The sequence below is a fragment of the Octopus sinensis genome, linkage group LG5, assembly GCF_006345805.1.
Source record: "Octopus sinensis linkage group LG5, ASM634580v1, whole genome shotgun sequence".
Lineage (NCBI taxonomy): Eukaryota > Metazoa > Mollusca > Cephalopoda > Octopoda > Octopodidae > Octopus > Octopus sinensis.
The window spans coordinates 24,286,730-24,302,370 of NC_043001.1; the positions used below are offsets into that span (position 1 = coordinate 24,286,730).

Sequence of the window (15,641 nt, forward strand, 5' to 3'; positions counted from 1 at the left end):
AACCTTAATATCTGGCATTGCTGGCAATAGATAGGAATTGTGTTCTGTAAAAGAGTCAAAACCAATTTCCCTTGCAGCTCATCAGAAACCAATTAAATCAACTTCCAAGGAATTAATAAGAATATAATCAAAAGTGTTGTCTTGACATTTGTTGATTAATCTAACAGTCTCTTCAATAGTTTCGTCCCTGTCTTTATTCTGTGATCTGTCTTTAGGTCACAATTTCAATTGCTATGACTGTCATAAATGGAATCTATTATCTAGATGTGGAGAATCTTTCTGCTACATGATACACATTAAAAACTATGTGCTACGAATTAAATTTTACCAAAGCCTCACATTCATCTCATTTCGATCAGTGATACCTAAATTTGCTTTGGTTTGATCAGATATTAAACCTCTAAAATTAATAACATAATTAATTTTAAATCCATTTCAATAAGAGTAGAATAAAAAATATTATTTTTGTTTCATTATAATAATCTTTAGCTACACAACTTGTCAGGTTGTCTTTAAGTCCACAAATGATTGTTGCTCTCTTAAATAAAGCAAGTATTGCTGTACTTGCCTTATAACAGCATAAAAGAGTACTGAATACTTGTACTGTTGTCATAGCAACTACATAAACAGAAAAATCAAAGAAATTTTGTCTGGCCAGTAAAATAGCTCAGATTGCTTTTATGAAAACACACCAAGCAGAACATAAGATGTATTGTATATTATTATATCCATGTACTGGATCAAAAATATTTTATCACCTGTACAAATACAGCATGATACTGCTGTAGTAATAGTGCCTATTGGATACCATCAACAATCATATTAATAGGGGACAGTGATTGTGGTATAAAGATATTATGATGTACCAGGGAACATTGTAGAGATAGCATATGGGCTTTGTTCGTGATAATACAAGAACAACATGCATTTTGTAATGCTGCAGAGAAGACATTGTTTTGGTAATATACAATCATTGTCAAATTCTGCCGAGGTCGACTTTGCCCTTTATCCTGTTGTGGTTGATAAATTAAGAACCAGTAGCATACTTGGAGTCAATCTAATTGACAGGCCCCCTCCCCCAAAATTATAATGAAATAAAATTGTACTATAGGCACAATGCCTGGATTTTGTGGGGAGGGGGACAGTCAATCACATTGACTCCAGTACTCAACTGGCACTTAATTTATTGACCCTGAAAGGATGAAAGGCAAAGTCGACTTTGGCAGAATTTGAAATCAGAACATAGCAGCAGATGAAATACCGCTAAGCATTTTGCCCGGCATACTAACAATTCTGCCAGTTTGCCACCTATGTCATTAGAATATTACAAGAAAGAATTACTAAACAGATTCTTGAATCAGCAGAAGGTCTAGGGTAGACCAAGAATGAAATGGTTGGATAAAATCCATAGATTCAGTTGGTCATACTTAGGAATCTAGCTGGAAAGTCTAATGACATTTGCTTCTGGTAGGACCCTATGGCGGAGGGTCATGAGAACAACTTTCCTGGAAATAGTGGGCATGGATACATTGAAACTCCGATGTCTAGCAGCTGACTTGGCAGACACCCATAAAATTATTAACCATCTTACTAACAATAACTCTGAGCACCTTTTCAAACTCCACCTGTCTAACACCTGTGGACATGTTTACAAAGTCAGAAAACAGCATAACTCCCATGACTTTCGGAAACATTTTTTCACGCTAAGAGTTGCTGAAGCATGGAACAAACTGCCAGCATCAGTTGTTAGTTGTCGGAGCACTGCATCCTTCAAAACTTCCATGCTTCCCGAGATTCGCCAACACTACACCTGATTTTTTCCCCTCCATACACATGCAAGCATGTATCTGACTCATACACTGTTCACTTTCCAGACATTTGTACATCACTGCATATGCTTTATACGCACTTTTGACAAGTTGTGGTGCAACTGAGCACTGTATACAATAATTTCATATAGTTGAATGAATGAATGGACTTTATTGACCCTGGACAGGTGAAAACTAAAGTTCACCACTTGCAGAATATATATTCAGATTATAGATGGCCAAAATTAAATATTGTGATTCCTTTAGACAACTACCATGCTATTTCTGTTAAATCTCTGCTCTCAATAGAAATTTATATTGATTTCTAATATTTTTTATTTATTCTTAACATTCAGTGGATATTAACATTAACTGTATAAATATTATAATCCAAAGCATATAGATACTTGTTTGTTCGTGTGCGTTTATATGTGCACTTGTGTATGTATGTGTTATGTGTGTGTGTATGTGTGTGTGTGTATAAATCTATGTGTATATGTAAGTATATATATGGATGTGTGTGTGTGTGTGTGTGTACTCATATTTGCATGTATACATGTGTGTATATGTTCATATTTATGTATATGAACACATTTGTGTGTGTGTGTACGTATTTATGTGTGTATGTATACATTTTTGTATGTGTGTATATATATGTATGTGTGAGTGTGTGTGTGTGTATTAATCTGAAGAATGCAATATTTATAAATGCTTAATGAGTTAGAAGATTTCCTTATAGTAAATAATCTATGCATGGATGTGTTGAGTGGCATAGTGAAGATTAATTCTGATTTCCTCCAATTGAAACCATTCATTAAAAGCTCAGTTGTCATTTCAACATTGATTTAATCAATGTTCAATAATCATATTGAATCAATATTGAATCACAACTGATTTTTAAGCACAAAAATTTACATGGAATTCTGACATTCAATCAACAGTAATGAGTGAATCTTAAATCAATATCGAAACATGGTAGATCTAATATCAAATGTGAGTTAATCTCTTTCATTTATTGATAGCTTTGATAGTTTAATCTGTAAAAAAAATTAGGAAAGGTAAAGAACATGAAAAAGTTAAGAGAGCTAACTTCTCCATAAATATTTTGTATATAATTTTCTTAACCAAGAAACTGTATTCTTCCATTTTCTCAGGGTATTTTACACAAATCTGACAGTAATTTTTCTTTAAAATCTGATGTCCAGCTATCGACATGCATTTGTGTAAATGCTAAGTAATGTTCATGGTGCTAAGTACCTTGTACTTTAAAAATGTACTCTACATTTGGAGGAGTTACATACAAATGAAGAACATTAATACAACTATGGATTAGGTTTATGTTAAATCCAGATTAAGAAAAGACAAATTGTGTCCTAGTGATTCTAAACTCCTAGGTGATTGTTTGTCTACTAACAAGGAGTCGAAGTTCGTCCGAAGTTCTTACAAGAGTTGGAATTATTGTCATCATTATTTTGATTAACGATCAATGATAGAGACCAGGTGACATTCATAATTAAATTTATCATATTTGTATTGACTCTAAGGTGGCGAGCTGGCACAGTGATTAGTATGCTGGGGAAAATGCTTAGTGGTGTTTTGTCTGGTTGTATGTTCTAGGTTCAAATTCTGCTGAGGTCAGCTTTGCCTTACATCCTTTCGGGGTTGATAAATTTCATGTTTCACTCATTCCCCTTCCTTCTCTCTCTCTCTCTACCTGTATGTGTATATTTCTGCACATAAAAAAAGCACCCAAGCTAGTGTCACATAGAAAAGTAGCCATGCTGGCATCATATAAAAAAGCAGCTGTGCTAGTGTCACGCAAAGGAGCATGCCAGCACCATGTAAAAGACCACTTGCTCCAATGCCACATAAAAATACACCCATACTGGTGGAATTTGAACTCAGAATGTACTTGCTCTTGAATATTAAGATCTCTCCCATTTATACCATGAATCACACACACAAACATGCAGGCACATAGGTATATATATATATATATATCGAAATCAAATTCGATGACTGGCATCAGTACTAGTGGAGCGCTAAAAATACCATCCGAGCGTGATCGTTGCCAGCAACAAACTGACTTCCGTATGCTGGTGGTATGTAAAAAGCATCATTCGAGCATGATCATTACCTGCGTTGCCTTACTGGCACTTGTGTGGTGGCATGTGAAAAACATTCAAGCAAGGTCATTGCCAGTGCCGCTGGAGTGGCTCCTGTGCAGGTGGCACACAAGCACCATTTGAGCATGGCCATTGCCAGTACCGCCTGACTGGCCCTCATGCCAGTGGCGCATAAAAGCACCTGCTACATTCTTGGAGTGGTTGGCATTAGGAAGGGCATCCAGCTGTAGAGACTCTGCCAGATCTCATTGGAGCCAGGTGCAGCCATCTGGTTCGCCAAACCTCAGTCAAATCGTCCAACCCATGCTAGCATGGAAAGTGGACGTTAAACGATGATGATGATATATCATCATCATCATCATCATTGTTTAGCGTCCGTTTTCCATGCTGGCATGGGTCGGACGGTGCAACTGGGGTCTGGGAAGCCAGAAGGCTGCACCAGGCCCAGTCTGATCTGGCAATGTTTCTATGGCTGGATGCCCTTCCTAATGCCAACCACTCCATGAGTGTAGTGGGTGCTTTTTACGTGCCACCGGCACAGGTGCCAGACGAGACTGGCAAACGGCCACGGTTGGATGGTGCTTTTTACGTGCCACTGGCACGGAGGCCAGGCGAGGCTGGCAATGGCCACGATTGGGTGGTGCTTTTTACGTGCCACTGGCATGGAAGCCAGTCGGGGCGTCGCTGGCATGGTCATGTTCGGATGGTTCTCTTATGTGTCACCGGCACTGGTATCACAGCTACAATTTCCATTGATGTTGATCAATTTAGCTTTTGATTTCACTTGCCTCAACAGGTCTTCACAAGTAGGGTTTTGTGTCCCAAGAAGGAAAGTTATGCATAGGTGGACTGAGGCCATGGGTTATGGTCTCACTTGTCCTGCCGAGTCTTCTCACGCACAGCATAATTCCAAAGGTCTCAGTCTCTAGTCATTTCCTCGGTGAGACCTAAAGTTCGAAGGTCGTGCTTCACCACCTCATCCCAGGTTTTCCTGGGTCTACCTCTTCCACAGGTTCCCTCAACCGCTAGGGTGTGGCACTTTTTCACACAACTATCTTATATATGCCAGCATGGAAAAAGTATATGTATTTGTGAAGGGAGCTGACTTCTCGTCGACAACCATGATTGTCACACGCTGATGAGAGGTAAACACCTTGAAACTCGAGTCCGTGTGTATCATGAGTTGAAGACGGGGAGGATGACTTCCCTTCACAAATGCTGAGAGGACACAGATAGTGTGTCTATAGCCAGCTGGAGGAGATATCTTCCTGGGGCTACAAACTACAGTAGCATCCACCCTTAGGGGTTAGCCATATTCAAATGGCAAATATGCGTCATGATATATATATATATATTTATTTATGTATGTTTGTCTTTTTTTCTCTTTTACATAATAGTAATAAAAATATATTTTAAATAAATGAATAAAAAATATTAAGAATAAATAAATCTTAATATTACATATATATATTTTATTTTTTTATTTTTTCTTGTATTTCCAGTGGCTGAATTTGCACAACAAGTTGCTGTAGTATACGAAAATTTTTCAAAGGAACTAGATTCTGTGATAACAACATTTAGGAAAACAAGTAAAGATTTAAAGAAAGACAGGTAAATATTTTAATATTTCACACTCTTTCTCTTTCAGTTTCAAGAAAACCGAAATCCATTGAACATCATTGTTGTTATAATTTGCTTCACATCATTACATATTGTCATGGTTTCTACTCACTGTAATAATATATTCATCCTGATCTCTTGATGTACGTGGAATATACTGACAATTTTACCATTCCCACTTGCAAATATATTCTACATATTCTGAAAATGACTTTGCCATCCCTTCCATAGACATCGCTATTGTATAGCTATTATCTACTACTACTACTACCACCACCACCACTACCACCACTACGACCACCACAACTACTACTACCACTACCACTACTACCACCACAACTACTACCACTACCACCACCACTACTACCACTACCACCACCACTAATACCATTACCACCACTACAACTACCACTAGTACAACTGCTACTGCTGCAGCTGCTATTGATGATGATGATGTCTATCTATTTGTCTATCTATCATATATATATACATATATATATATATATATATATATATATATATACACACACACACCTACACATCTGTACATATGTATGTATATACGTATGTATGTATGTGTATAAGTAATAGTTTAAAATTTGACATACACTTCGTAGTATGCCGTTTAAAGCCCATTCACAGTTTTTGACTCCCTGATGATATCAACAGTAAGGATTTAACATGTGTTTCTCATGTTTGTGAGTAGCTACAGACAACCACCACAATGTATTCTAATTGAAATAAGTGAAACAGATTAAAAAATGAGGCAACTTTTGACAAGTCACCCAAAGAGACACCACTGCACCAATGATGCACCACAAATGTTTGCATGGCATCTCAACCTGCGAAGGAGTGATGTACAATGGGTTGAAATGATCATAGAGATTAATAAAGATTCTCTTAAATTTAAGTTTCTTTGTTTTTCTCTCTTATCATATACATATATATTTATATATATAAGTACAAAGTGAGATAGGGGTTGTGAGTGTAACCCTCTATGGGATAACATATATCCAATATACTGCCAGTAAAGCACCCAGAAATGCTAATACATAAATGCTAAGAATTGCAATGCAATTAATTCATTTATTGTATTACATGGGCGAAGGTAAAATGTTTTACCTCAAATTAAAGTGTATACCTCCATTTTCTTATTTTGTATATATATATATATAAGTATATATGTATGTGTATGTATGTATGTATATATATATCGCCATGATAGATTGCTAGCCACTACACATTCTTTACTTTCTCTCTTTATTTTCTCTCCTTGTTTCTTTCTGTGTTTCTTTCTGTGGAAGAGCGTAGGCTCGAAACATTAAAGACCTTTTCACTTCCCAAGCATTATAGTAATACATCTGATTGTTATCTACACCACATGTCTTCTTCTTTTGTTTTTTTGTGAATTCTCCCTGTATATATATATATATATATATATATATATATATATATATGTTAGAAGTAAATGTAGAGACAAGCAAGTTAGACAGATTCATATCTAAAGTATATTAAATACTTATAGCCACTCAAGTTTAAATCTCTTGAACACTACTGAGTGAATTCTGTATGGAGAATATCTGATTCCTGTCTATGAACTATATATACATATGTATGTGTGTGTGTATATACATACATATATATATATATATATATATATATATATGTATGTATCATCAGTAGTTCATTTGTCTGAAAAAGAACTACTCGATAAACCATTAGAGCAGTAGTATATCTTTTTAGAAAGTGAAATGTTATGGCCAGTCATAATGACCATTAGTTTCACACCGATGAAGTGTTAAGCAGTATAGGCAACTCGTCAGACTCAAATGGCCAAAGGTTTATAACCTCTCTACAACTGGAGGAAGAAATACACCATGGTCAGCTACTTTTGTAAATAAAATATTTGTTCATGCTGCAAGCAAGACATGTTATCCTCCTTACATTCGCTCCAGCTATGGTGATATTCAAAGGAAGTGTGGTTGGCTTATTCAATGAATGGGAAATTCCATGTTTGTAGTAGGAAACCTTTTAGATGTGGGCATTGACTATATACTTCTTTCCTGAAGTTTAAACAGGGGCTTCATGCTGAGGGAGTTTTTTTTAGGATTCTTGCCTTCTCTGCTAAGCAAAGCTCACATCATTTGCTCCCATTTATATAAGTCTCCAATTGTTCAAGGAGCTTCCATTTAATTATGGGGTTCGTTCCTCTTTAAGCACCATATGTGGCTGCCAGGAACATGATGTTGCACCTTTCTGGTATCCTAAAAGAGAACTTATGGTTGTTCAGACATTGCTTAAATGGGGATGTTGATGTATTGAAGTTTTTGTGTCTGTGTATTGGATGTGCTACCACAACTGATGTTTCTTTTATAAGCACTCAGTCTAATGCTATTGTTGTTGCTGAAGTTGCTGTCAGTGCTGATAGTACTGGATATGATTTTTGGTGGTTCTGTTGCTGCTGGCATAGCAGCCAATACCAGCCATTTCCAGCCGCAATGTCAGTGTTGCTGCTGCTATCATAACTGTCATAATTGTTGTCTCTGCTGCTTGATGTGCTGTTGCTACCATTGCTACTATTTGTCATTGCTGCTGTTGTCAGCAGATACATCATTACGGCTTAGGTTGTTACTCAGGCCACCAGCATTGCCAATGCCATTGTTGTTATTGCTGTTGTTGTCAGTGGATGTGTCATTGCTGCTTAAGCTGTTACTCTGGTTGCTAGTGCTAGCTACAACCTCAGTCTTATACATGACCCCCCCTTGGCTTTGCATCGACCCCACCACTGAGTGATTATTGTATGCCCTACATGAACATCCTCTGCTTGTGGTTTAGGGGTGATCATTAAAATTTTCTTAATGTTGGGCATGCAACTGAAGGATACCCTTGAGTTGTCCCTATTAAACAAATGTCCATATTTGTGTGATTGTGTGAAGTGTTTGTCCACCAATCTAAGGAATATTCTTCCCCCATAAGTTTTAATGTTGAAAGAGAAGAGTAGGGCAAACCAAACATCATTATGGTGGAACTTGTTGTTTTGCAGCTTATAAGAGATGCAGTCCTTAAACACACTGAATGCCTGAGCTTAGTTGTAATAAGGGGCGGCAGTATCAAAATCTCTTGACTTGAGGACAGGTTCAAAATTCTCTTGCTAGCACTTGAGGACAGGTTCAAAATTCTCTTGCTAGCACCATTCACTAGGTTTCTGAACATGATAGGCGGGTAGCAGGAGGCTGTGTTGATGTAGGACATCTTCTTGTTTGGTTTGCAGTAGGGTCTGTTAGAAGAGATGTTCAGGTCTTATGTAACATCTCGATTTTTACCTTGGTCTCGATTTTTGCCTTGAGCCCCATGGAGCTAAGGGTGCTAATTAGGTCCTTCCTGAGCCTATTGAGGGTATGCCCATTAGCTCTCCAGAGATGGCCAGAGCACCATCTCTGTAGAGACCAAAGAGAACTGAAGGGAACATCATTAAACTTTTTGCCTGGATTCTCAAGCATGACCAACTGAGACTAGATATCCAACCATCTCATTGTTAGTCTATCCATAGGTCTCCTGTAAAGGCACGTGGTTTAGTGGTTAGGGTGTTGAACTCACAATCATAAGATTGTGGTTTCAATTCCTTGACTGGGCGATGCATTGTGTTCTTGAGCAAAGCACTTCATGTCACATTGTTCCAGTCCACTCAGCTGGCGAAAACGAGTAATCTTGCAATGGATTGGCATCCCATCCAGGTAGGGAATTTATATGCCATGGAAACTGGAAAACCAGCCCTTATGAGTCAGCATGACTCCAGAAGGTAACTTTGCATATGTCTCCTACTAGTTGACTCAGCTTTAAGAACCTATCTTTTGATTCCTTGCTGCCACATCGTACTGGAGCTGTGATCTCTCAATGCACAGAATTAACAGCTCAATCTGGAGAGACTCTCTGATTTCTCGCTATGCACCCTCTCAAATACTGTTACTTCAGAGATCCTCCCGAGGAACTCCATTTCAGCTCATTGTAGTCATGACCGTACACTTTTGGTTATTGTTCAAACATATTAACAGAGTAAATTCAACCACAGCAATGCATAAAAAAATCACAGAAGGATTTCCAAAGCTAATTTGGTCAGAAGCTTACTTTTGGTCATCATTCTAGGAAAGCGTTTGTCTAAGAGAAATCCTTTGTGGAATTTTCTTTAAAAGAAGGAAGACTCACAAATGACAGCAAATAAGCAGGAAGCACCTTTAATAATGGCAATTGGATTAGAAGGGTCTGTCATCCCAATGAATAGTTCACTGCATGCACACACATACACACATGCACACACATACACACATGCACACACACATACATACACATATGCACGTACACATGCATGCACACATACACACATGCACATACACACAAATGTACATATATATCATCTACACATACATATGCATACAATATACTCTATAGATGTGCATATATATGTATCATGTATATATTTATATGAGTTTGTGTGTGTGAGAGAGAGAGAGAGACATGTATATGAGTCACAACCAATCAACTAATTGGATACATTGAGTGTTTCTTACTGATTTAAAGGTTTGACTTTCATACCTATTCACTGCTTCAGCCATGTGTCCATCACTAATAGGGTTTAAAATGGCTTTTCTCTGTACATCAGACATAAATTTGATGTAGCTTGGCACTGCCAGCAATGGGGACAGTGCATAAATGATGGGGTTTTATGTCAAAGTGAAACCAATATCCAACTTACAAGATATAATTTACCAGATGACAAAATGGCTGAATGGTTAGAATGTCAGAGAGAATGACTTGTAGTATTTGTTGTTATTCTCAACACTATGAGTTCAAATCCCACTATGGTCAAATTTACCTTTCATCTTTTAAGGGTCGATATAACATTATGAGTTCAAATCCAACCATGGTCGAATTTGCCTTTCATCCTTTAAGGGTCAATAGATAGGTAGATAGACAGGTAGGTAGGCAGGCAGGTAGACAGACAGACAGACTGACAGATAGAAGCAGGTTTGGTAGAAGAAACAGGAAGAATAGAACTCAATATTTTGGTAAGTGCCATGCATAGACTCTTGACCTTTGAGTTCCTTTTGTAACTTTCTTGTGAGGTGAGTCTACCAGGTGTTATATTATTCATAAGATGTATGGTTCACTGAAGACACAGGGTGCTTGAATGTTATAGGCAATGTCACAACTTCCTACCATCTTATATAAGATGTATATATATATATAATCATCCCAAGAATATGGACTATGATTGTAAGAAATAAGTGATCTGTGGAAATGCACATAGCAATGCATTAGAATACTTATAAATTCCATCCAAGGAATATTATTGTTGTGGTTGTTATTATTATTATTATTATTATTATTATTATTATTATTACTATTATTATTATTACTATGATTATTATTATTATTACTATATTTATCCTATATTATAGCAGCACAGCTTGGTACAACCCCCAAAAAACTGCTATTGCCAGCTGATATCATAAGGATGTAGACATATAATAAAGTAGGAACATTTATGTGTGTATTCAAAAACGTTTCCCGTATGCAAAGATATATATATATATAGGCGCAGGAGTGGCTGTGTGGTAAGTAGCTTGTTTACCAACCACATGGTTCCGGGTTCAGTCCCACTGAGTGGCACCTTGGGCAAGTGTCTTCTACTATAGCCTCGAACCGACCAAAGCCTTGTCAGTGGATTTGGTAGACGGAAACTGAAAGAAGCCCATCGTATATATGTATATATATATATATATATATATATATATATATATATATATTATATATATATATATATATATGCATGTGTGTGTTTGTGTGTCTGTGTTTGTCCCCCTAGCATTGCTTGACAACTGATGCTGGTGTGTTTATGTCCCCGTTACTTAGCGGTTCGGCAAAAGAGACCGATAGAATAAGTACTGGGCTTACAAAAGAATAAGTCCCGGGGTCGAGTTGTTTGATTAAAGGTGGTGCTCCAGCATGGCCGCAGTCAAATGACTGAAACAAGTAAAAGAGTAAAAGAGTATATAATACAAATAAGAAAATGGAGAAGCAAATTTAGTTTGTTCATCAACTTACGGATATTATAATGTTGGATTATTTATTCATTTTGACTTTTAAAATCTGTATTTGTATTATTATCTTATCTATTGATTTATATAACATTTTCTACGCTTTTGATTTTCTAATTTGTAAAATGAATAAATAATCTAACATTATAATATCCACAAGTTGATGAACAAACCAAATTTGTTTCTCCATTTTCTTATTTGTATTATGAATTTACGGTAAAAATATTTCTTTACCTTCACCCGTTTAATACAATAAATGAATTAATTGCATTGCAATTAAAAACATTTATATATTAAGAATTTGGGTACTTTACCAACAGTATATTGGATAAATGATATCCCATAGTGGGTTACACCAATAACCCCTATCTTACTTTGTACTATATATATATGAAGATAGATTGATATAATAGGTGTAGGAGTGGCTGTGTGGTAAGTAGCTTGCTTACGAACCACGTGGTTCCAGGTTCAGTCTCACTGCATGGCACGTTGGGCAAGTGTCGTCTACTATAACCTCAGGCTGACCAAAGCCTTGTCAAACGGAAACTGAAAGAAGCCCGTCGTATATATGTATATATATATATATATATATATATATATGCATGTGTGTGTTTGTGTGTCTGTGTTTGTCCCCCTAGCATTGCTTGACAACTGATGCTGGTGTGTTTATGTCCCCGTTACTTAGCGGTTCGGCAAAAGAGACCGATAGAATAAGTACTGGGCTTACAAAAGAATAAGTCCCGGGGTCGAGTTGTTTGATTAAAGGTGGTGCTCCAGCATGGCCGCAGTCAAATGACTGAAACAAGTAAAAGAGTAAAAGAGTATATAATACAAATAAGAAAATGGAGAAGCAAATTTAGTTTGTTCATCAACTTACGGATATTATAATGTTGGATTATTTATTCATTTTGACTTTTAAAATCTGTATTTGTATTATTATCTTATCTATTGATTTATATAACATTTTCTACGCTTTTGATTTTCTAATTTGTAAAATGAATAAATAATCTAACATTATAATATCCACAAGTTGATGAACAAACCAAATTTGTTTCTCCATTTTCTTATTTGTATTATGAATTTACGGTAAAAATATTTCTTTACCTTCACCCGTTTAATACAATAAATGAATTAATTGCATTGCAATTAAAAACATTTATATATTAAGAATTTGGGTACTTTACCAACAGTATATTGGATAAATGATATCCCATAGTGGGTTACACCAATAACCCCTATCTTACTTTGTACTATATATATATGAAGATAGATTGATATAATAGGTGTAGGAGTGGCTGTGTGGTAAGTAGCTTGCTTACGAACCACGTGGTTCCAGGTTCAGTCTCACTGCATGGCACGTTGGGCAAGTGTCGTCTACTATAACCTCAGGCTGACCAAAGCCTTGTCAAACGGAAACTGAAAGAAGCCCGTCGTATATATGTATATATATAAATATATATAACAGCGGTGCATCAGCATGGCCGCAGCTCTGAGCTGAAACTAGAGAGAAAATATATGTGTGTGTATACGTTTGTGTGTCTGTGTTTGTCCCCCCCCCCCAACATCGCTTAACAACTGATGCTGGTGTGTTTACATCCCCATAACTTAATGGCTCAGCAAAAGAGACCGATAGAATAAATACTAGGCTTACAAAGAATAAGTCTTGGGGTCGATTTACTTGACTAAAGGCAGTGCTCCCACATGGCCACAGTCATATGACTGAAACAAGTAAAAGAATAGATAGATAGATAGATAGATAGATATAGATAGATAGATAGATAGATAGATCGATAGATAGATAGATAGACAGATAGACAGATAATCACCATCATCATCATTGTTTAATGTTCACCTTCCATGCTGGCATGGGTTGGATGGTTTGATAGGAGCTGGCTAGACAGGGGCCTGTACCAGACTTCCATATCTGTTTCAGCAGGGTTTTTACAGCTGGATACCCTTCCTTAAACTAACCACCCAGCAGAGTGGACTGAGTGCTTTTTATGTGATGCAAGCACAAGTGAGATCAGTTTTGGCCAAGTTTTAACAGCTGGATAGCCTTCCAAATGCCAACCACTTTCCAGTATGGACTGGATGCTTTTTTGCATGGCACCAACACTGGCAGAGTCACAAAGTAACTTGCAAGACAAACATCCTTTGAGAGAGAGGGCAGGGGCATTGAAGGAGGTGATCTTGTGTCAGATAATGAAAGATTATAGTGAGACAGAGTGACAAACAGGTGTCTTTCTGTAGAAGAGCTACATGGTTACCCAGCCAGAGAGAGAGAGAGAGAGAGAGAGAGTGCTATCAGGAATGAGGACAGAAACAGGTGTGCTGCTGTAAAGGAGATACATGGTTACCCAGCCTGAGGGAGGAGCATGAGAAAGAGAAGGAGACTGGGAGACAGCAAGAGTGTAAGAGAGCAGGAGAGAGATGGTGGCAGAGTGATAAGCATACTCACAAAGGACAGGGATCAGAATATAAATAGGATGGTTGAGTAAATGAAGAGAGAGATAGATGGTGGCAGGTATCAGAGCATACTCTTGGGGTATGGATGTAATAATAAAAGTAGCAGGACACTGCCAAGGAAACATGAGTAGAGAGTGGGAGTGGGGAATGCACTGACTGGTCAAAACCTGGGTATATAAAGGTGGTGGTGGGTCTACCGACTAGCAATGATACAGTGAATAAGGCTATGAGAGCAGGACTGGAGAGTGATAATCCTTTCTACTATAGGCTCAAGGCCTGAAATTTGTGGGAGGGCTGAAATTTGTGGGAGGCCTGAAATTTGTTGGAGGGCTGAAATTTGTGGGTGGGCTGAAATTTGTAGGAGAGCTGAAATTTGTGGGAAGGCTGAAATTTGTGGGTGGCCTGAAATTTGTGGGTGACCTGAAATTTGTGGGGGGCCTGAACTTTGTGGGAGGAAATTTGTGGCTAGTCAATTACATCAATCCCAGTGCTTGACTGGAACTTAATCCATCGACTCCAAAAGGAAGAAAGGCGACGTCAACCTTGGTGGAATTTGATGAACCTAAAGATTGACAAAATGCCACTAGACATTTTTCCCAGTGTGTGAATGATTCTGCCATCTTGCCTGTATCTCTTATATAAAATCCATTCTGTCTGTCTGTGTGTGCGTCTTCTAGGATCTCGGGCATCTTCCATCTGATTGTGCTCAAATTTGATATGTAGATACTGACGGTTTCAGGGCATGTATAAGTCTTGAAAAAAATTACAAAAATTGATTCCAGGTGAGAATGCGATTGATAGGTCCTGCTTTTCTTCCGTCAACCTGTACAGAACTGCACCTTCCATTTTTTGTTGTTTTTGTACTGCTTAAAGGCACGTTTCTTTCCTGCCAAGCTTACTGTTTAAACCATGTTTGTGTTCTCCCAGTCAACAGCCTTATCATTACTGGTACTTTAAACTCTTAGGGTTGCATATTTGTGTGAATAAAATCGTTTTTCTTTGGGATAGAAAAAAGTCTATCTTTATTTCTTCTTTTGATGGTGTCTCTAATTTAGGTCAAATCAGTGTTTCTCAAAGGGGAGGCCTATGGGACAGTCGGACAAGTTGTTTTGAGAAAATTTGGTTTAAATGTTTGACAACTCAGCACCGTCCATTGGACAGGGGGCGTTTTGCTCGTATATATGGAGACAACAACCAATATGCTCATGTGGTATCCTTGAACAATTGTCAAGATTTCTCTTTATATGAAACCATTGGTAGCTCTGGTAAATCACAAAAAAAAATATTTATCCACCAATGCTGTGTTGAGCATTCTTTATTCTCACTGTTAAATATTGTGTGTATTGGTTCTGGTGTCACATAAAAAGCATCCAGTACACTCTGTGAAGTAGCTGCCTTTAGGAAGGGCATCTAGCTGTAGAGACATGCCAGGACTGACAAGGGAGCATGATGTGCCCCCTGGCCTTAACAGCTCCGATTAAACCATACAATACATGCCAGCACATTAAATGATGATGATGATTTTA

General features: G+C 37.5%; 1 protein-coding gene across 1 annotated transcript in view; it reads left to right on the forward strand.

Moving 5' to 3' along the window:
• The first annotated feature begins 2,780 nt into the window (after positions 1–2,780).
• LOC115211754 overlaps positions 2,781–15,641 on the forward strand; it is a 749,350-nt gene continuing 736,489 nt past the window's right edge. Inside the window, exons 1-3 of the mRNA XM_036503111.1 lie at positions 2,781–2,801; positions 2,963–2,984; positions 5,437–5,545. Of these exons, the coding sequence (XP_036359004.1) occupies positions 2,781–2,801; positions 2,963–2,984; positions 5,437–5,545 (152 nt within the window). The remainder of the gene's footprint in view (positions 2,802–2,962; positions 2,985–5,436; positions 5,546–15,641) is intronic.